This window comes from Phyllostomus hastatus, unplaced genomic scaffold, assembly GCF_019186645.2.
Source record: "Phyllostomus hastatus isolate PE091 unplaced genomic scaffold, TTU_PhHast_1.1 phas_contig_210, whole genome shotgun sequence".
NCBI lineage: Eukaryota > Metazoa > Chordata > Mammalia > Chiroptera > Phyllostomidae > Phyllostomus > Phyllostomus hastatus.
This window is the reverse complement of record NW_025333737.1, coordinates 1,068,462-1,090,418: the sequence shown is the minus strand read 5'-3', so window position 1 is coordinate 1,090,418 and position 21,957 is coordinate 1,068,462. Positions and strand designations below refer to the sequence as shown.

General features: G+C 43.1%; 1 protein-coding gene across 3 annotated transcripts in view; it reads right to left on the bottom strand.

The window, feature by feature from the left end:
* Window positions 1-3: 3 nt before the first annotated feature.
* SMYD4 (SET and MYND domain containing 4) overlaps window positions 4-21,957 on the bottom strand; it is a 34,055-nt gene continuing 12,101 nt past the window's right edge. For 2 of the 3 annotated variants that reach the window (XM_045836433.1, XM_045836434.1), the window contains 8 exons: window positions 21,033-21,122; window positions 18,408-19,572; window positions 5,757-5,939; window positions 5,164-5,327; window positions 3,848-3,980; window positions 2,960-3,076; window positions 2,632-2,755; window positions 4-1,693 (listed from right to left, as the gene is read on the bottom strand). In XM_045836433.1, coding sequence (XP_045692389.1) covers window positions 1,540-1,693; window positions 2,632-2,755; window positions 2,960-3,076; window positions 3,848-3,980; window positions 5,164-5,327; window positions 5,757-5,939; window positions 18,408-19,572; window positions 21,033-21,122 — 2,130 coding nt within the window. In that variant the 3' untranslated portion in view covers window positions 4-1,539. Of the gene's footprint in view, window positions 1,694-1,751; window positions 1,814-2,631; window positions 2,756-2,959; window positions 3,077-3,847; window positions 3,981-5,163; window positions 5,328-5,756; window positions 5,940-18,407; window positions 19,573-21,032; window positions 21,123-21,957 lie in introns of those variants that run through there. The other variant, XM_045836436.1, reaches the window with a different exon arrangement.

Genomic DNA, 21,957 nt, shown 5'->3' with positions numbered 1-21,957 from the left:
ATCTGTAATGTCAGAAAATAATTCTTTATTTGATAAAGCATTTAAAGGAAGCTCTCAAGTACCTGTAAAACTTGGACCTGATGTGCAAAAATGCTAAAACATATTCTCTTTAAGGAAGTATGCCTACTTTACAAAGTACAACAGGATCTTTTTCAAGAACATGAAACAGGCCAAGTGTTGGAAACAGTGTCCATGGGACTAAATTTTCCTTCTCAAAAAAGTTAGCTCAACCAAAACATCTCACTGGCCACCACTGTGCCAGAGTCAGTTAGTGGCAAAGACAATAAATAGATTCTGCCTGCCCTTCATGCATGTTTCAGTACGAGCTGTGTTCCAAACACTCAGCTTCCTGAAAAGCTTCTGCCAGGCATCCTCGGGGCCACTCACTTCCCAGTGGTGGTGCTGTGTGACAAGCCATGGGCACTTCTCGGGCCCGGCCGGGGTGAGCGAGCTCTCAGAGCAGTGTGGGCCTGGCGTTCTTTTCCGCCTGCTCGTCTGAACCACTGGCTCACCAGTGGTGACACAGCCACTGGGGTTCAGACCCACAGAGTCTCCTAGCCTTCTGACCGGACGGGGGCTAGATATCCAGGCAGAAGAGAGTTACCACCCTACCTCTGTCTCTCAAGTTTGGAACCACAGTACTAATAATGCCTGTATCCTCAGCAACTTCTGAAGCCATCTTCTCAGTACTTATGTAGCCTGTAATTTCGTTTGCCAGCTTGGGGAGGTCTGGTAGGAAAAAAGTAATCTCTTTTCAGGCTTGCTAATAGACAGAGCTCAGAGAGACGGCACGTGCAATATAAAGTCACTGCTACAGGCTGGGCTTTATTAGTATTTGGTCAGTGAGTCTGCCAAGAGTAGAGCATGAAAGCCAGATAACACGGGCTGGACAACTGGCAGAACACAAACTTAGAGTTTCCATTCTAAGAAGAAACTGCCCGGCAATAAAATGGCCCCACGTTTATTTCTCTATTCACAACCTATACTCCATTGGTTTTAACACAGGATTTGAGGAAGCTACATATTGTAAATGAAACTGTGTCCCTAGTGGTAAGGAGCCTCATGGATTTCTTGCTTTATAATTATTTTTCAATTACAATACAACTACTAAGAGCTGAAGTTCCCACTGGGGTGGTATACCACATTTCATTACTACTGGAAACCATAAGAATGTTCCAAGGAAACACTTTGATCATTTGGTGAGCTGGCATCTAGCCAAAATTCCAGGCTAACGTCCAGATGCCTGCAGATCAGCTAAAATCCTTTTAAAGGGCTTCGGCACTCCAGATACTAATTTTAAGTCTTTTCTGGGAACTGGGAGTTTTTACTGGAGGGCAGTTAACTATTTCAAGAAGCAGTCATCAAAACAGGTGAGCATCTTTCCAACTGTGATGTTTTCCAAGTCCTTCCCACCTCATGCAGCAGGCTGGTGGCTGTCACGCAGGCCCTGCGTTTCCTGGTGACGGCTCAGGGGCGACAGAACCTCTCGAGCTCTTCCTCTGTGGCTCCTTTCTTGTGGGCCCCAGTCCCCTGGGGACCCTACACTGGAGGCCCCACGGGGATGGGCGGCAAGTCCAATAAACAGGATTTCATTCTCTGCAGCTCCTGGACCTCATCGCTCCCAGGCCCATAGTGCACCAACAGGACCTTCTCTGCCTTGTGCGCCGTGCTCAGAGCCTCGGGTACTGCGCACCTGAACCAAGGAGGCGAGGGAAGTGAGTTCCCTTGGTCAATCAAGCAAACGTTAATCGGGGGTCTACTCACACCCTGTGAAGAATATAAAGATCACTTTTGTCCTCAAGGATCTTACAATCTAGAAGGGCAGATGAGACAACTGTCACAAACACACTGCAAGTCAGAGTTTGAGAACAAAGTAAACAAACAAACAAACAAACAAACAAACAAACTATAAAGAGTCTAGGGCCCTGGGAAACAGACAAACCTCAAAGCACGAATCTAATATTTTCCCCACGGTCTACTCAGAAGTCTTTGTCTGAAGGTAACCAAGCCCACCCTGATGTAAGTCTCGAGCCCTTTTCTCTCTCTCTGACCAAATGCCTGCCTCTGTGTCTCGAGAATCAAGTCTACCCATCTATGCGCCATTCGTAAGCTGGATAATTCTTAGCTGGAGGGGCTGCCCTGTGCATTACAGGATGTTTAGCAGCAACTCTGGCCTCCACTCTGAGGCATGATGATCCAGAATGCCTCCAGACATTGCCATATGCCCCCTGGGAAATGACTCCTGGTTGAAAACAAGTGCTTTAGAAAGAACAGGACGAGGGAGAATGAAGAGCCCCTGGAGTTGTGGGTGCTGAGAACAGAGCGCGAGGGATGCGGGAGGACCCAGGAAAGACTGAGAGCGGCACCGCTGGCGGGGGTGGGGGGGGGTGGGGCTGCTTTGCTTTCTCCCTTGGGAATGCCCTCGGAGCTAAGAGCTTTTCCCATATCTCTCAGGAGAAAACCCTAAGGTTTCAACTTAGCCAGCAAAACAGAAGGAAAGGAATCTCTCCTAGAGAGGAAATGAAGAAGTTTCAACACGCTGAAAAGCACCACAGAAATGCAGAAGAGCCTAATAAAAGACGGAGAAGTATTCGGCCCAGCGCAGTGCTGGGCAACAAGAGAAAGGCTTACCCGTTGAAAAAGATCTGGGCCAGTTTGAAGAGCTCATGGCCCATTTCAACACTGCATGGCCCATGGCGAACCTCAACCACTTGGAGACTCTTCTGTAGATGGGTAGCTGACTTGTGCCAGTCCCCTGCAAAGAAATACAACCCTGGTTCCAGAAAAGAACCACAATCAACAGTGGATGAACATTTCTGGGGAGGGAAAAGCTACATGGAAGGAAGAGCAGCCTCAGCTGAAAGACTAAGAGACGACGAACCCGACGAGGCTGGGGTCAGGACCAAACGTACCAGGCAAACTCGCTCCCTGCAGCAGAAAATAAAGACACATGCCGTACCTAAAGCAGCGTAGGCCTGGGCCAGGTCATCCTCGATTTCTCCCACCACGCTGTGTTCCGCCCACAGGAAGCTCTCAGCATCCCGCCGGCACCCCAGCAACAGCTGAATGGCTCGCTCTGTCAAGTCAAAGGAGAGTGGCCTCATTACAGACACAGACACAAACCCAGCCCCAGAGACCAGAACCCACCCCACTCTGTTTCCTTGGGTTGCGACCAACCCATAGTGTTTGTTCCAATAAAGTTCTTGTTTGCTTATGTGTCCTCTTTCAACAGAAAAAGGTGCTGGGTGAGGCCTCTCCATATTTACTCTGGGTTTCCAACTTCAGTTTGAAGTGGAATGACGCATTCCACTTATGGTCATTATTTCTCTTGACCCAGAAATCTCAGTTAAAGGTCAGTCTCATAAAGTAGGGAAAATAAATTGCCGTGACATTGAGCTGGAAGGCCGAGTTTTCCCAGGGTAATGAGGAAATGAGGAGCTCCAGAGCCCCCTCTCTGAAAGCAAGCAGGGTACCCACGTCCACCGGGCACCGGCCCGCTGGTCTCGAGGGGAGAGAGGAGGTTCTGACGAGGGCAGAACGATCTCTGGGAAATCAGGTCATCAGGGCCTGGAATGAAAAGAAATGCCCTGGGAGACACCGGTGGCATGGGGTGCTTGAACTGAGCCACCTGCACGAGACAGCCTAAGTCACCTGGCCCCCCTTCCAGGACCACACAAACTGAGTGGACTGGGGCCTGGTGTCCTTGGCCTACACAGCCACCTTGTGGCTGGCATGGGGATAATTAAATTTGATTCTTCAGTCACGACTGAGTATCCCTGATCTAAGGTGACCTCACAATGAATTAAAAGGAAGGGGCCGGAGGAGCAAAGCAGGGACCCAATCTCACCTAGTTTTCCATTTCTGAGAAGCTTCTGGGCCACCCCAACCTGCTTCTGAAGGTCCTGTAGCTGGCAGACTAGGTGATCCCTGCTGACAGATTCCATACAAGATGCGCTGCCACAGCTCAGCATGTCATCTCCCTGTGGAAGGCAGTTTTGTGTTTGTTCCTGTGACAGAGCTGGTTAGCGAGACGGCACGTGCTTACATTACAGGATGGCTGCGTAGCTTCTGGCCCTAAGGGGGAAGGAGACTCCTGCGATAGCAGCACACCGCGACCAAAGCCTGACTGAATCTGGTGCGACAGCAGCAGTTCCACTGAAAGTAGTAACCAACTGCACCCACCCCCCAGACCCACATTTAATTTTTATAACCAAAATTAAACTGGTACAGTCCTTACTTTCTTTCCATCTCGAATGGGGCCAGCGCTTTGGATGACAAACACATTTCTAGTAGTTATGAAAAAGCCACAGGAAAACCAGTAGGAAAAGGTGCTAGGTGAGGCCTCCCTGCATTTGACCTTGCGCTTGTAACTTCTGCTTTCCAACAAACCCTACCAGCTCTACGTCCCACTTCTGGCTCCCCCTAACAATACAGTATCTGCTGGCGGAGAGACCCTCTGAGGTGAACCTCTGCTCTGTTTCAGGCACAGTACCTACGCCCTGATTTGGCCGTGGCAAACGGACTTCTCCCGCGGACCCTCGCCCCCGCCCCGCAGGCAGTGCCGGCAGCTGGGGGATGTGCGTGTGGCTCAGACCTGGCTCATTTCTCGGGCCCAAATGGCTGGAGGAAAATTATTTGACCCTGATTTTCCTCCAGCCACAAAAATTTGGGTGAATGAAACTCAAATTTTTGCCCAGACCGTTGATCGACCGTCTCTCCCCGACAAGAGGGACGGTTGTCTCAGGACGAGGCTAAGAGAGAAAATAGAGCTGAGGGGTGTGGAGAGAACAACTGGGTATTGGTGACATTCCCTAAGTCGCTGGATCAAGAAGTATCTGAAGTGCCTCTATCCTGGGATGTTTTATTGATTTACTTGAGCAAATAAATCCCCAGTCTTCCTCTCCACCCCCCTTAGCCAGTTTAGGTGGGATTTTCTGTTATTTTGCTCTTACAATTCTACCTCTTGTAAGATTACTAAACTCAACCCTTCCCTGTGGTTCCTGTGGAGGGGTGATCAATTTGTGTGGAAGATGGGCTGAGAGGGAAGAGAGTACTGCTCTCAGCACCTGTAAGCCCTCATGGCTTCCTCTTCAGGGTTTTTGGCCTCTGGGCTGGATAACTGACCTCCAGCAGAAGTTGAGAAGAGAGGAAGGAGAGATTCACCTGCATGAGCTCTCTGCAGCGGTTACAGCAGAATGCTTCCCACCTGGGCCCTGCCGCAGTGCTGTGCTTTTCATTCTGACAAGCCAGGCAGTTGCAGTCAAAGAAATACTGAGACCTCAGCTTCTGCTGCCTTTCAGCAACACCCATCCTGCTCTCGTGAGGCCCTGCAGAGAGATCACACTTAGCCACTATTTAAAGAAAGAGAGTCAGGTACTACTTGAAAACCTTCGGCTTAGCAGAGAGAGGGCCTGGGCAATTATTCACCATGGGACAGGTACACTTGACTAGAACTTTTGTGGAGCTAGACATAGAACTAAGCATCCAAGTTGCGGGAACAGGAAGGAAAAGCCAACAAGTTGTTTCCAGCCCATTCTCAGAACAGGAAGTTTACGGGGATGAAGCAGTGGCATACATGCTAATTTAGACACAACGGTGCCCAGTGAGAGGGCCCTCCCCACCTTTTTCACCTGCGTATGCACTGCTTCTTCCAGGAAACAGTCACTGGCCAGGGGAAGACACCTGCCCAGTGGTTTGCTACCTGTGATTCCTTTTCTGCTGGACAAGGCAGACGGTAGTGAGGAGGGATGGCGCACCGTAACAGTGGAGAATCTCTTGTCCTTTTCCAATCTGCTGTGATGCCCGAACAGTGGCGACAGTGCCAGTGAAGGACACGCTGGTGTTGGGGCTACAGGAATGGTTCAGGAGGCTGACAACCGGGAAGATGCCTGAGGCAAGGCGTACCTGCCTGCTGTCGGTAATGATGTTCTCTTCAGATCCTGAAAGTCCAAGAGTAAAAAAAAAAAATGTGTCAGGACATTAGTCCCGGCCTCGCCGTCCATCCCTCAGAAGATGAGCTGGGCGATTGGGCCTGACGCCCATCTGAGTCACAGCTCCACAGCCGGATCCGGTGTCAGTCAGATGGGACATGACTCACAGCACACCCTGGTCCCCAGGAAGCAAAGCAAATGAACACATGAAAAGTCCACCAAAATCCTGAAACCTAACCTTTGTGACTCAATACCACACACAAAAAAACACACACCAAAGATTAGAATCTATGAAAAATAATACAAAAGGAGCCCTGGCTGGCGTAGCTCAGTGGATGGAGCGCGGGCTGGGAACAAAAGTGTCCCAGATTCAATTCCCAGCCAGGGTACATTCCTGGGTTGCAGGCCATAACCCCCAGCAACCGCACATTGATGTTTCTCTCTCTATCTCTCTCCCTTCCCTCTCTCTAAAATAAATAAATAAATAAATAAATAAATAAATAAAATATTAAAAAAAAAGAAAAAAACAAAAGAACAGACATTTAAAAAAAATAATACAAAAGGAATTATCAGTAGGGAGCTTGCTAGGTAGATACCTTCATAATGTTCATGAGGACACAGAAGCTAGAATACCTGTTATTTCCCCCAAATTTTTATAGTGTTAGTGCTTCTGTTTAACTGGTCGTTGGTTGGTTAACAGAACAAGTAACCTAATTATCATCCAAAACTAAACAGGCTTGTAACATATTTTTAAAAATCAGAAGTCCTTATGCTCACTTGTGCATTCTGCCCTTTGTCCCAACTTTACGGGAAATCAGTCACCAGTAGCTCTCATTGAAAAAAAATTTTGAACTGATTCTGTTTAAGATAACTCCCGTGTCCCAAACTATGTCTTTGTCTTTTTTTTTTCAAACAGTGTCTTCTTTGAAACATAATTATCCAGCAATTAACTACATGATTGAAAATGAGAAAGGAAGGAAGAAAGAGGCCTCTAAGCAGCGAGGCTATTTCTGCACCGAAGCTCATGCACTGATGTTTGTGAGCTCTTTGTCCCCTGGAGCAGGCCGACTCGCTCTTATTTTAGCCACAGTTCTAACTGGCTTAGTTATTACTCAGTTTCTCAGCCCACAACAGTCCAGAAACAGAGGACTAATGAGAAGCAGGTTTTGACAATGATCAAAGTGACAGGTGACAGACTAGAGAAGGAGGCGGAAAACTTATACAAGAATAACAGCCTGCCCTTATTGGTATGGCTCAGTGGGTTGGGCATTGCCCTGCAGACCGAATGGTCGCTGGTTTGATTCCTGGATGCAGCACACGCCTGGGTTGAGGGTGAGGTCCCCAGTTAGGGGCATGCAAGAGGCAACCGATGGATGTTTTTCCCCCACTCTTTCTCTCCCCCTTCTCCTCTCTCTAAATAAATAAATAAAATCTTAAAAACTAAAAAAGAACAACAGCCTTACGGTAAACAAAAACACTGTACCACTCGAGTTTTGCTACGCTGCAACACTTCACTCCCCCAGAGGTTCCTGGACGGACAGCAAACCGCCATGGGTTTTTGTAGCAGCCAAACACGCCTCAGGGACAGGTGCAGTATGCAGACAGGCCGAGGCACCCCCAGACAGGCTCAAACAGTGTTCAGCGGCATTAGCTGAAGTATGAGGAAATCGTATTTCCAACAAAACTGGTTGAAATATAAAAGATATTAGTACTTAAAGGGAAACTTTCAGGTTTCTGGAAAACTAAAAAACCATCAGATAACTGTGGTGTCATTGTCCGTGCCGGGAATCACAATACGCCCATCTCCAAAGAAATCAAGTAGTCTAGGTACAAATGTAATGAATAAAGGAAGTATCATGAACCACCCGTGAAAATGTTCTAGAAAGGACAACATGAAATACAGGAATAATGTTGTTTCTCTGCAGACCATTCTATTATCTGTCGCTATGGAGAACGAGACTAGAACAAATAACATTCACAGAGAATCCAAATGATTCAATTTTAGTCAACAAGTCTACAAATTGTATTGAAATCTTTCATTGGAGCTTCTCCTGAATGCTTAACAGATTTAATTTCCCCTCTTCCCCCTTGTCCAACCGGCGTGCGTGCTAATGAGCAGGGACAGCGCCGAGAGGGAGGCAGCAGGAAGGGGCGGCACAGGGCAGGAACAGTGTGTGGCCTGAATAATCGGCCTCTGCATAATTAAAGGTTGACTTGCGTTCCCAGCTACTGATAACTGGCAATCTATATTAGAACAGCTGCGAAGATTTTGCCAGAAAAAATGATCACAACACAGTGAGTAATGTCAGCTTCATAAATTATTTATAGGTTATCCTCTAACAGAAGCAGGCCCAGGAACTGAGTAGGGTGAGTGTTTATGTCAGAGTTGAGTCTCTCTCTAATTATGTCTAAAAAATTAAGTATTGATTAAAAAATGTTCAATATTTTGCATTAGTCATCTATTAGTAGGTAATAGAAAGTGAGAATATGTATGCACTTTATCAACCAAATTTAATGACATTTTGTGCATAAAAGGACACAAAAAAAAGAAGAGTGATCCTTTATTTTACCGAAGTGTATCTTGTTAATATCCCTAGCGCATTTAAAATGAGATTCAAGTGAAGGAAAAAAGGTTCATTCACAATACTTCCAGTATATACCTATTCTGGTAGATATTTTACAAAAGAAGAAATCTGTGTGTATATCAAGTCATCAAGGACCCAAATTGAAGGTGGATTCCTTGGTTGGTGGAGTGGAAGCAAAGGGCAGTGAGTCGACCTGGACCTACAGAGAACCTCGCTGCGCCTCGTTCTGACATGAATTCAGCCACGTCACAAAACGTGCCGCTCCCACGGGGACAGAACCACACATACCAAGCTCTACCATGTCATCGTTGGTCAGTTCGCACCCCTAAGTAGCAAAGAGAGGCTTCTGAGGAACTTTGATCAAATAGGCTTTATAACTAAGGTAAAAACATACATTTTTATAGCTCTTTGTCAAAGTCTATACTAGTTAACAGTCTAATCCTTAATCCTTCTGTGGCACTAATGAAACAGCTGCTAATGAAATTCAATGAGAACACTAAATTGGGAGGTGCTAGAACCCCAAAGAAATAATAAAAAGGGATAATAACCAGATTAGAAATAAAAGCAGACTAGGTTTTAGAGGCTTCCGGCAAAGACGGGGATGTATGTAGATATACTTTGCCTCCTCGCACAACCAAAAGAAGGACAACAACAAATTTAAAAACAAAAACCAACCAGAACTGCCAAAAATCGAACTGTATGGAAGTCGGACAAGCAAGGAGTGAAAGAAGAAACATCCAGAATGGTAGAAGGGAAGGAGACAGGCAGCCGAGGCAGACAGGACTCACCACAAGGTGGCCGCTGGTGGTCCAGCAGTTCTGTATTTGCATGCAGTTAAACTGGGAGGAACAACTACGGGGTGAGATAGACTGCACGACCCAGGGGTCCAGTGTGGGGAAATAAAGCCTCAAAACCTCTAGCTGTAACAAACCTGTGGGAATAGTGACGGTGGGAGAAATGCCCAGCCTCACAGCACAGTGTGTTGGTGAGACCCACAGGGTCCTAAAATGTGCACAAGCCCACCCATCCAGGAATCAGCACTAGAAGGGCCCAATTTGCTTATGGGAAGTGGAGGAAGTGACTGAAAGCAGGCCAAGAACTGAGAAAACTTCCCTCTCTGACCCCTCCCACATATACAGTGCCACAATGCAACAACGTGGGTTGCCTTGCCCTGGTGAATTCCTAAGGCTCTACCCCTTACTATGTAACAGGTGTGCTGAGACAAAGAAATACAGCCCAAATGTAAGAACAGATCAAAGCTCCAAAAATAGAACTAAACAATGAAGAGATAGACAACCTATCAGATGCAGAGTTTAAAACACTAGTAATCATCATGTTCACAGAAATGGTTGAGTATAGTTGTTAAATAGAGGAAGAAGTGAAGGCTATGCAAAGTGAAATAAAGCTACATATACAGGGAACGAACAGTGAAGGGAAGGAAATCGGGACTCAAATAAGATTTGGACCAGAACGAAAAAATAAACATTCAACCAGAACAGAATGAAGAAATAAGAATTCAAAAAAAATGAGAAGAGGCTGAGGAACCTCCAGGTCAACTTTAAAAGCTCCAACATCTGAATCACAGGGATGCCATCAAGGAGAAGAGGAACAGCAAGAAATGGGAAACTTATTTGAAAAAATAATGGAGAACTTCCCCAATCTGGCAAAGGAAATAGACTTCCAGGAAGTCCAGGAAGTTCAGAGAATCCAAAAAAGTTGGACCTACGGAAATACACACCAAGGCACATCATAATTACATGAGCCAAGATTAAAGAGAAGGAGAGAATCTTAAAAGCAACAAGAGGAAAGGAGACAGTACCTACAAAGGAGTGCCTATAAGACTATCAGCTGATTTCTCAAAAGAAACTTGGCAGGCAAGGGGCTAGAAAGAAGTATTCCAAGTCATCAAAGGCCAGGACCTATATCCAAGATTGCTCTATCCAGCAAAGCTATCATTTAGAATGAAGGGCAGATAAAGTGCTTCCCAGATAATGTAAAGTTAAAGGAGTTCATCATCACCAAGCCCTTATTATATGAAATGTTAAAGGAACTTTTCTAAGAAAAAGAAGATAAAAAATATGAACAGTAAAATGACAACAAACTCACAACACCAACAACTGAACCTAAAAAAAGCCCCAAAATAGCCCTAGCTGATGTAGCTCAGTGGATTGAGTGCGGGTCTGAGAACCAAAGGATCGCTAGTTCAATTCCCAGTCAGGGCACATGCCTGGGTTGCAGGCCAGGTCCCCAGTAGGGGGTGCACAAGAGGCAACCATACATTTATGTTTCTCTCCCTCTCTTTCTCCTCCCCTTCCCCTCTCTCTAAAAGTAAATAAATGCAATCTTTAAATTTTTTTTTAAAAAAACAGCCCTGGCTGGTGTAGCTCAGTGGATTGAGCACGGGCTGCGAACCAAAGCATCACAGGTTTGACTCCCAGTCAGGGCACACGCCTGGGTTGCAGGCCATGGCCCCCAGCAACTGCACATTGATGTTTCTCTTTCTCTCTTTCTTCCTCCCTTCCCTCTCTAAAAATAAAAATTAAAATTTAAATTTTAAAAAAAATATATTTTTTTAAAACAAAAACAAACTAAGCAAACAACTAGAACAGGAACAGAATCACAGAAATGGAGATCCCATGGAGGGTTATCAGGGTGGGGAGGCAGAGGGGGCGGAGAGGGGGAAAATGGGGGAAAAGGTACAAGGAATAAGAAGCATAAGTACAAAACAGACAGGGGGAAGTTAAGAATAGTACAGGAAATGGAGAAGCCAAAGAACTTATATGTATGACCCATGGACATGAACTAAGTTGGGGGAAATACTGGTGGGGGGGGTTAAGGGGGGAGAGGAATAAAGGGGAGAAAGAAATTGGGACAACTATAATAGCATAATCAATAAAATATATTTAAAAACAAACAAACAAAAAAAGAGCAGACTAAAATAAACTCTGATTGAATTCAAAGATGAAAGTGAACATTGCTGATGGGGGGTAATTAGTACAGCTTTCCTGGAGGGCAATATGTATCAAGAGCCTTAAAAATGTTGATATAAAAAGTATTTAAAGCCCTAGCTGGTGTGGCTTAGTGGACTGAGTGCTGGCCTGTGAGCCAAAGGGTCACCAGATTGATTCCCAATCAGGGCACATGCCTGGGTTGCAGGCCAGGTCCCCAGTAGGGGTCGCTTGAGAGGCAACCACACATTGATATTGCTTTCCCTCTCTTCTTTCCTTCCTCTCTCTCTAAAAATAAATAAAATATATTTTTTAAAGTATTTCAATAATTTGAATTAATGTTATTATTTTTAAAACTAATTAAAATTACAAAAGGAATACACAGTACTCAGTAAAATGTTAAAAACTTGAAAATAAAGCCAACTATAATCCTATCAGCCAGATATAACATTTTAGTACATTTCTTTGCAGTCTTCTTTTTAGCCTTACCTATGGAATTTTTAGCATACTTGGCAATATGGTGCTACTTTTCACTTACTATATTATGGCCATTCCCTTACACCACCACCACCACCACCACCATTATCATCATCATCATCATCAAATAACCACACCAACAAAACTACTTTGCCAATCTGATAGGCAAAAATGGTATCTTCTTCTAATTACTAGAGAGAGGTTAGACAAGACCACCTTTATTACTACTTTGATAAGTGCTTGCTTATGTATAGTTCTAACAGCTCTATTGAGATATAATTTACCATAAGATTCACTCATTTTAAGTGCACAAATTTAATGATTTTTTTGGGAAACCTACATTTCCAAAAGTTGTGCAGCCATTATTGCAATCCAGTTTTAGAACATTTTCATCACTGCATATTATAAAAAGTTGATTTGAAGAGATGTACAGTTGCTTGCAATGTTCTCTCATTTTGTCATCACATTTTAATTTCTGATTATGGGTTTTTGGAGGTGGGGAGTGTAAAACAACAACTACTTCATTTGCTTACATCGCCGTGCGCCAGCAACTCTTCCTGGCTCGGCTGAGTGCTGTTTCTGCGGGGTTCGCCTGGACTCCTCACATGACTGCACTCCTCTGGCACGTGGTCTTCTACTCCCCAAGGAGGCCGGCCCAGGCCTGTTCTCATGGCTACATCAACATTTTAAGAAGGTGACAACAGAAGCTGCAAGGTCTCTTAAGGCTTAGATTCAGCAGTCACATAAGGTCACTGACTTCTACTGCATTCCATTGGTCAAAGCGAGTTGAAGGGCTGGCCCAGATTCCAGGGCAGGGGAAACACACACCCTGTCTGGATGGGAGAAGAAGCAACGTCCAATTGCAAAGGGACAAACACACAAGGATGGAAAAAATTGTTGGGATCATTTTTGTAAACAATCTTTCCCGGAGGCCTGGAGGTTCATCCAGTCCTCTCTTTATCCATATGAGAATGCTGAAATACGAAGAGTTCAAGTGCCCTGACCAAGTTCATCCTGAGTCAGTGGTGCATCCGGAATGGGGACTCAGGTCCACTGCCTCCCAGTCCAAAGTTTTCATTCCCTCAAGGATCTCTTTTTTCACCTACATTCTCTATCTTCTTTACTGATAAGTTTTTTCTTTTTATTCTTTTTTGAGAGAGGGGACAGGAGGGAGAAAGAGAGGAAGAGAAACATTGATGTGCAAGAGATACTCTGATTGGTTGTATCACCCCCATCTGAGGGCCTGGTCTGCAAGCCAAGCAGGTGCCCTGGCTGGAAAAGCCCGGTTTTTGGTTTGCAGGCTGGTGCTCAATCCACTGAGCCACACCAAGCCAGGGCATTGTTTTTGATGTTTGGTATTTAGGTTAAATCTAGCTATCTTTTAATTTCCTAAATTTGGAATCACATACTTTACAAAGTCTCTTTCACCTCAAGACTATATATGAATGCTTACTGAACTTTTTCTACATACTTTTTGGTTTAATTTAAAAACATTTAACTTTGTAGTGAGTTGAAGAACTTCATAGTATCATCTCAGAACCGTACTGTTTTTAGTTACGGTAGCTCAATGTTGATATGAAATCTGATAGTACCAAGCCCTTTCAATAAAACAAAAAGGCTGTTCTCATCCACTTATTCAAGATGAACTTTAGCATCATTGTCAAATTCCAAGAAAAATCTAATTGTGATTTTGTTTGAAACTGTATTAGATTGATTAGGTTAATGTGCAAAACTACTATTTCTATAATAGGCTTTTGTTTTGTTTTGTTTTACTCCTCAACCAAGGACATGCTCATTAATTTTAGAGGAAGGGTAAGGGAGGGAGAGAAACATCGATGTGAGAGAAAAGCATCAATCAGCTGCCTCTAGTACGAGCCCTTAACAGGACTGAACCCACAACCTAGTCACGTGCCCTGATCAGGAATCAAGCTCTTGACCTTTATGTTTACTGGACGATGCTCCAATCAACTAAGCCACACAGGCCAGGGCCATAGTTATAGTTTACATTTTTTACATCTAAGCATGTCTCTGCATTTATCCAAGCCTTCTTTTACACCCCTCCAAATTAAAATATTCTTGCATTTCTGGAAGAAACCCTACTTGGTCTTATATTACTATTCCTTTAATAAACTGTTGGGTGTGATATGGCAGTGATTTATTCAGGGTTTCTACATCTATATTCACAAGTGAGACTGGTCTATAATTTTCATTTTTAGCTTCACAAACTGAATGGGAAAGGGTTCTAGGTTCTTGCAGGCCCTGACACAGTTTATACTGTATAAAAAACTATCTGTTCCTGCCCTGGCTATTGTAGTTCAGTGGATTGAGTGTGGGCCTGCAAACCAAAGGGCCACTGGTTCAATTCCCAGTCAGGGCACACGCCTGGGTTCTGGGCCAGGTCCCCAATTGGGGATGTGACAAGGGCAACCACACATTGATGTTTCTCTCCTCTTTCTCCTTCCCTTCCCTTCTCTATAAAATAAGAAAATAAATAAATAAAATCTTAAAAACAACAACAAAAACCACCTGTTCCTTGAAATTTTTTTTTTAATTTTTGTAAATGTGACTAAGTATATTCCTTGAAAGTTTTAAAGAACTTTTACACAGAAAAGAGTGGGTCTGGCTTGTTTTTATGGAAATATTTTGGTAACTTTCAATTTCTTCCACAATTGGATTTTTGAAATGTTTCCTCCTGGGAAAATTCAGGCAATTTACATTTCTCTACAAAGTTGTCAACTTAATATTTTCAAATTCAATAGGTTAAAACTGTACTGAATACTTGATTACAATTTGTAAGTAAACTCATATTATTGGATATATCCCCTCATTGTTCCTAATTTTGTGTTTTCTTTTCCTGGATTTCTTAATTAGATTTGCCAAATCTGTAAATTGCAGCCTGCTGGCCAAATCCTGCCTGCTGCCTGTTTTTGTACAGATGGGGTCTAAGATTGGTGTTTACATTTTTAAGTGGTGAAAAAAATGAAAATAATTCTCATGACATAAAAATTATAAGAAATTCTAATTCTAGTGCCCACAGTAAAGCTTTACAGGAACCCAGCCACGCTCATTCATTTGAGTGTTTAGGGCGGTGTTCAAGCCACAGTGGCAGGGGAGTAGTTGCCAGAGACCATGTGGCTTGCAAAGCCCAAAATATTTACTATCTGGCTCTTCACAGAGAAAGTTTGCCGAATCCCTGGTCTACAGGACCAAGTTTTTTGTTTTCTGGGTTTAAAAATTTAAAAAAATTTTTTTAGGACACAAATTTTGATGGATCTACTGAATTCCCTGGATTATAATACTATCTTGGTTTCTAGATTACCTTTAGTATTGTTGATCAAAGTCAGAGTGGTATATCAGAGTTTCTCACAATTATGGAATTTTGCCAGTTTCTTCCTGTATACTTAATTATTTTTGTTTTATAGACACAATCCCTCTGTCTCTGAAAGCTAAGGTTGATGACATATTTCAGTGTGGAGAGTTTTATAAAGATAAAATGTCTTCTTTATTTCACTAGATATCTTACCTTGAGTTCTACTGTTTCACACTGAGGGGGAGCAGAGTTTGCCACCCCAAAATATGCCGAAAGGGAGTTTGGACAGAGGATTGGCTCCAGGAAGGGAGTTATCACAAATGACAGTAGATTGATACGAACTAGTGTGTGACAAAGTGGAACCTAGCAAGGCCCATTTGTTCAAAGTCTTCTCTGTGTCTCATTTTTTTTTTAATTCATTTATAGAGAGGGGAAAGGAGGGAGGAAGAGAGGGTGAGAAACATCAATGTGTGGTTGTCTCTCACGCACTCCCTACTGGGGACCTGGCCTGCAACCCAGGCATGTGCCTTGACTGGGAATCGAACCAGTGACCCTTGGGTTCACAGCCCACACTCAATCCACTGAGCCACACCAGCCAGGGCTGTGTCCCATTGTTAAAGATGGCCCAGCAAACACTTACCAAATATTTGCTTTTCCATCTCTCCATCTCCATGTCCTCCCTGCCCTTCTAAGTCCCAAACCACAAGCCCCTCCTTCTTCTTAGCTTCAGAATGGCAAATGAGCCTCAAATGTCCACTGGGTCCCCCTCGGGTCTCATATTCCTATGGCACCCTGCATGTGCATCCACAGCAAATTTTAGACATTTTCTCCTGTTATCTGTCTTATGTTAATTTGATTATTAGCCCAGCCAGAAGAACTTAGAAAAGCGGGAGGAAAGTTATTGTAATGACCCTCACGATACTAATACCCTGAGTAGCCCGTGTTCCTGACTAGTGTTGCCCAAACACTGTTATTTTGTTATAGGTGCCACTTTTGTAAATGGAACATAGTTGGGTCTTAATTTTTTGACCCATTCTGTAGATTATTTAATAGAGTTTAGCCCATTTATATTTACTATTATAGACTCATTTTTATCATCTTTTGTTCTGTGAATTGTTTTTAAAAAATGTGTTTTTCTAGACTGATGGGAAAGGTATACAACTCATTTTGCATTTCCTAGAATAATGTTACCACTATGTGAATTTTTAATTTTAAAAATATAGAAATGTTCAAAGAAGAAAGCAAATCACCCATATTTCCACTTTCAGAATTAATCACTGTTAATTAAGATTTTGGTACTTTTGCTTCCAGTATTTTTTCTATGCATATATATCTAAAACATCATATAAATAAGAATAAATTATGCATAACATATTAGTTGGACTCTTATAGATGAAGCCCGAGTCTCCAATCCTCTTTCCATCACCTCAGGTGGCCAGTATTATGCTATGTCCCTAGTTCTCTAGTCCTTATCACCCATGGAAAATACAGGTATTCCTGGCTATATACATCCTTTCACTATCCCAAAATTCCCTCTTAACAACTTGTGAAAAATTTCACCCCAAACTTGCTACGCAAAGAAAAAGCTGAGTGTAATGAAATGTCATGCACATTAAGCAAAAGCACTGTTTTGACTGTAGGCGGTGGGCCAGTGGGGGAAAGCAGATGGAAACCACCTTCTTTTGTCCAAGTGGCTCTGTCATTCTGCCTCAGGGATTCAACCAGAGTTAGGGGTCACCGCTATTGTTTACCTAGACAATAGTTCCCATAGTTTTCAGAGTTTCTGACATTTGTATCTTTTTTATATGTTTTATTAAGTAGTTTTGAGGCAAGACAAAATGGAATCAAGAGTTGGTTACTTTCTGCCACTATAATTGGGAAGCTTGTATCTATTTTTTATACTCAGAAAAACAAAACAAAATGAAAACCATATTTTTTACAATGCTAGTGAATGTACCCAAAGGGAAACATAATTCTGGGAAACCACTCAACAGATGCATTTTGGAAGGCAGCAATGGCTCAAGGAAGCAAAAGAAGGCAGAGAAGAAAACAGAGCAGCCCGCAGAGGGATTTTGCAGTGCCCTGGGAGGAGGCCAGTGCTATTACTGGATGTCCATGAGCCACAGGACAGGGAAGGGAGTCTTGCCCTAAAACACCTCTAGTGAAAAACCTGTATACCATATAACCTGACAGCTGAATTAAAATTAAAGATAAAAATCAATAAACAAAACGTTGACACAATTCTACATTACCTAATATGAGACATCAAAGAGCTCAGCCTGTTCAGCTTGACCAGGCCACGTTTAACATTAATCTGTCTGTAAGCTGGTTAATAACTAGTTTTCCTTTCAACAGTTAATCAGAAAATTCAGGAAAATATAATAAACTGATTGAATAGAAAGACATCTGCTAAAACGGAGATCGTACAACAGAAACATTGCAAATATCACTCCTTTTCTAATAATAGATCTGTTGTCAGTGCATTCCTATTAGAGATGTCACTCATGATACTGGGCAGATCCAACTTCCCTATCTACCTGAAACAACCTTATCTACACTTCTTAAGAAAAGCAGGGCCAGTCTGGTGTGTGCTGAGAAGGGGCCCCTAGATTGTTAGCTGCCTCACCGGCGCCCAGCCAAGACACAGGCTGGCCAATAGCTTGCATTAGCCTTGCGTGCAAAGCTGTACTTGGCCAGATTCCTCTCTTGGTTTAAACAGGAGAATGAGAAAAATTTGTCAACAGGAAAGAGGAGCAACAGAGTACCCGAGTCACACTGGTGGGCGAAGATTCAGATAACTTAACTATAGATTTCTGCAGTCTTGTTTAACTATTGTTTCAGTTTTCCTTCACAATAAAAAATTAACAAGGTGTTAGGGGCTTAACTTTAAACTATTTTTACAAACAAATATATCATCTTCACAACTCTGAAAAGTTATATGGGATCAAACTACCCACTTTAAAGATGAGGAAACTGAGGCAGAGTGGGATAAACTAATTTGTTAGAGTCACATGGCTTCTCAATGGTATAATCATGATAATACAAGACAACTGTGTTTCCCCATGAACCCACCTGGTCTGTTTCCTTATGGTTCTTTCTCCCAGAACATTAGCTACACCAAGAACAATATTGTAAGGCAGAAAAGTTTCCCTCTCACCTGTTTGCTGCATGGTAGTTATTGCCTGAGCATTACATTGTAGCTGTAACATGTGTCTCAGCATGGCCACTCCCCAAACAGGCAATTCTTGGCACATGGCGTGAACCGCTGCTGCTTTTGGCTGAGAGGATTTCAGACTTGTCGTGCGGGTCTGTAAACTGGCTGCTTCCAGCTGCCTGCACAGTGCAGAGACACTTAGAGCACAGAGGAATTTGTGTTCTGGGCTATGATGTTTAATATGGGGCAAAAGGCTGAAGACAGCATTATAATTACTTTCATACTTCCCATTAATGTCACATCCAGGAATTGGGGGCTCAAGTGTTTTGCCATTTCTCTCACTCTCCCCTCCCAAGTCATAACTGAGTGTTTGCACCAGATTCTTGCTTTCAGGGAAACTGATGTCCTTGTTACTAATCTCACCACAAAGCGTCCTCATGACTTTGCTGATATCCTCAAATCTGGCTAAAAGAGTTGACCTCAGGGCAATGTGGCAAAAGACCCCCAGTGTGAGAAGCAGCCCCCCTAGAGAACACTCTGTACTGTGGTAGAGATCCCAGGCCTGCTGCATACACTCTTGGCTGCAATACTTGGCATAGCTGCAGCCGTCACAGGGAACTGTGGCCAAAGTGTGCTTCAAACACCGGTGACAGTAGAGATCCCCAATGACAACTCTGGTATCCCACTTGCTTTCCAGGCCATAACGTAGTGGTGGCAATTCTCCTGGGTTAAGGACACTCACAAAAGCTTCCTCCTTCACCAGGAGCTCTCCAGGGAGAATGTCTTTTGTGGCGATTAGGTAGCGGCCTTTTAAAGTGTCTGTGCATAAGCTGACAGATGATGATGCACTGGATATTTGTTCATTTTCTTCCCTTAGGTTCATATCCTCAAAGGCATTCGTTAGAGCTGCTGGGAAGGTTTCTGTGAGATGCTCCTTTTCTTGTACCTTCATTTTCAGACGACAGAGGGTTCTCTGCAGAATTTCAAACTGGGAAGCTGCTGGAGTTTGTTTGGCAGCAAAGTTACTTTCAAGATCACTGATGATCTGGCTTGCCTCCTCTAGTCTCCCCAGATTCACCAGACACTCTGCCCTACGTAACATCAGCTTGGGTTGCAACCTTTCCGGATACCCGTGCATGTGTGCTCTGCTGATGTCTTTCAGACATGCCTGAAAACAGAAAGGAAATCCCCGAATGATCCTGAGTCCCTACTCTTTAATATCTACTGCAAGTCTGAACAAAAATCTATAGGAAGGTTAAGGATTATTGAAAATGGAGCAACCACAATCATATACTTATTTTACAAAATCACATTCTACAGTGCGATCTTTTTTTAATCCTCACCCAAGGATATGTTTATTGCTTTTAGAGAGAGAGGAAGGGAGAGAATGAGAGAAACACTGATGTGAGAGAGAAGCATCAACTGGTTGCCTCCTGTACGCATCCAAACTGGGGATCGAACCTGTTCCTTTTGGTGTACGAGATGAGACTTCCACCAACTAAGCCACCTGCCAGGGCTACCATGTGATCTTTTAATTGAGTGATTAGAAATCCATGCTAAAGAGATAGTATTTATCTTATTAAATATTTCTGTTTTTAAGGAAAATAGTCTTACAGAGAGAAGAATTATAGCTTGGTGACTAAGAGGGCAGGACCTGCATTCCAAGACTGACCCTGCCTCTTACTGCCTGTATGACCGGGTGCAAGTGACTTACCTTTCTTGTCTGAAAGACAGGGATAATAACATCTTTCTCACAGGCTCAATAGGGTTGAAATAAGGATGAAAATAAGGCCATGTAACTGAAGCGCTGAAAGGAGTGCCTGGAACACAGTACGTGCTCAACATACGGCAGTCATTATTATAAGAAGGGAAACAAATAACCAATACAGGAAAGTTATAAAGGGTAAATGTTTCACAAGTTTCCCAATCATTGTCTTCAGTAGTCCAGGACTTTCTTGCTTAGAACCTAAAGTTTGAGCCCTGCTCTTCTTTTTCAGTCCATAGGGCAATAAGTATGAACTTGTGACTACTGAAATATTATAGTTCTTACTCCTAGGGCATAATTTAAACTTCTGTGGAATTCTGAAACTGCTGTACCACAATGGCACTTCAGAGCTTATCCTTAGAACTCAAGTAGGGAATGAGAAGGAAGCCATTCCTCCAAAGCCCACCCCCTCACACGCACACACACGTTTCAGTGCCACGTTTACTTTCCCACTCAAAATGCATATTGAGGGTGAGCTGTATTATTGCAGGGATCATCTGGAACATGCTCTACTTAAGTAAAAAGTAAACGAACAAGTAAAGAGTTTGCTAACACTTGGAACCTGAAGTATTATTAGCAACTTATCTCACAGCTGGTCTCGACACTGAGAAATGTTGACCCACTGGATAAGATCCAGTGCCCTGTGGAATGTGCCTTGACTCCCTCACCCACCAGCACCACCCACATAGTCACCTCTGATAGGTAAGATGAATCAGGAGAAGGAACAAGTCTGGGAGGATGTCAGTTTGCTTCCAACTCAGCCTGCAGCGGGGCTCAGTCCTAGCGCTCTAAGGCAGAAGCAGAGGCGAAGGTCTAGTCCTCCAGCGAACCTCTCCCATCACACCAGGCATCCTGATACTCACCTCGTACTGACCCAGGTGGAAGAGGGCTGCAGAGCGATTGGCATAACACAATGAAATGTCTTCAGTGTTTGGTGCTGAATGAGATACTCCCTGCAAAACAATGAACCAGTTACAGGCATAAATGGAGACTGGCATCTTTAAAGTATGTTTTCAGATAGTAGGGGCTCCACTACTAAAGACTGAATGAAATTAGGAAATTTGCTGGATTTCTGTGTGCTTCACCTGCTTCAGCTTCATTTTAAGCTACCCTACAGCAAAGCTGTGAAGATCAAGCGCAGTAATAAATATTCAAAGCACTTTGAAGATAACAGCATCAGACACAGCTTCAGCCACAAACAATACTAAAGGTAAATGAAAATGGAAGAGCATAATCTTGCACATAATGAAGGGTGAATGGCACAAATAGAAACTCACAAAAGAAGAAAAACTAACAATATATGGGAAACAAATGGTTAATTCATATATAGATAGCCAAATATGTGAAAACAGCTACTTTTTTCCTACACCAAGCATTAATAACAATCATAAAGGTGGTATCTCAAATCACTAGAGAAAAGGTAGGGATTATTCAATTAAAGTACTGGGAAAAATAGGTAGCCACTGAGGAAAAATAAAGTTGGTTGTCTCTATATGATAAAACTTACATTAGGATAAATTCCAAATGAATCAAAATCTTAATGTAAAAAAAAAATGAAAGTATAAGAGCACTAGAAGAAATGATAGAAATAGTCTAATGTGCTGTTGGAGTGAGGAATACCTTTCTAATTACAACACAAAACCCAGAAGTCATAAATGGTTAATAAATTTGACTACATAAAAATAATAAATTTCTCTGTAGTGAAAACCAATAAAAGCAATGTCACAAGACAAATATTGAACTGGAAAAATGTCCGCAACTCATATTACAAGTAAAAGGCTCATTCCT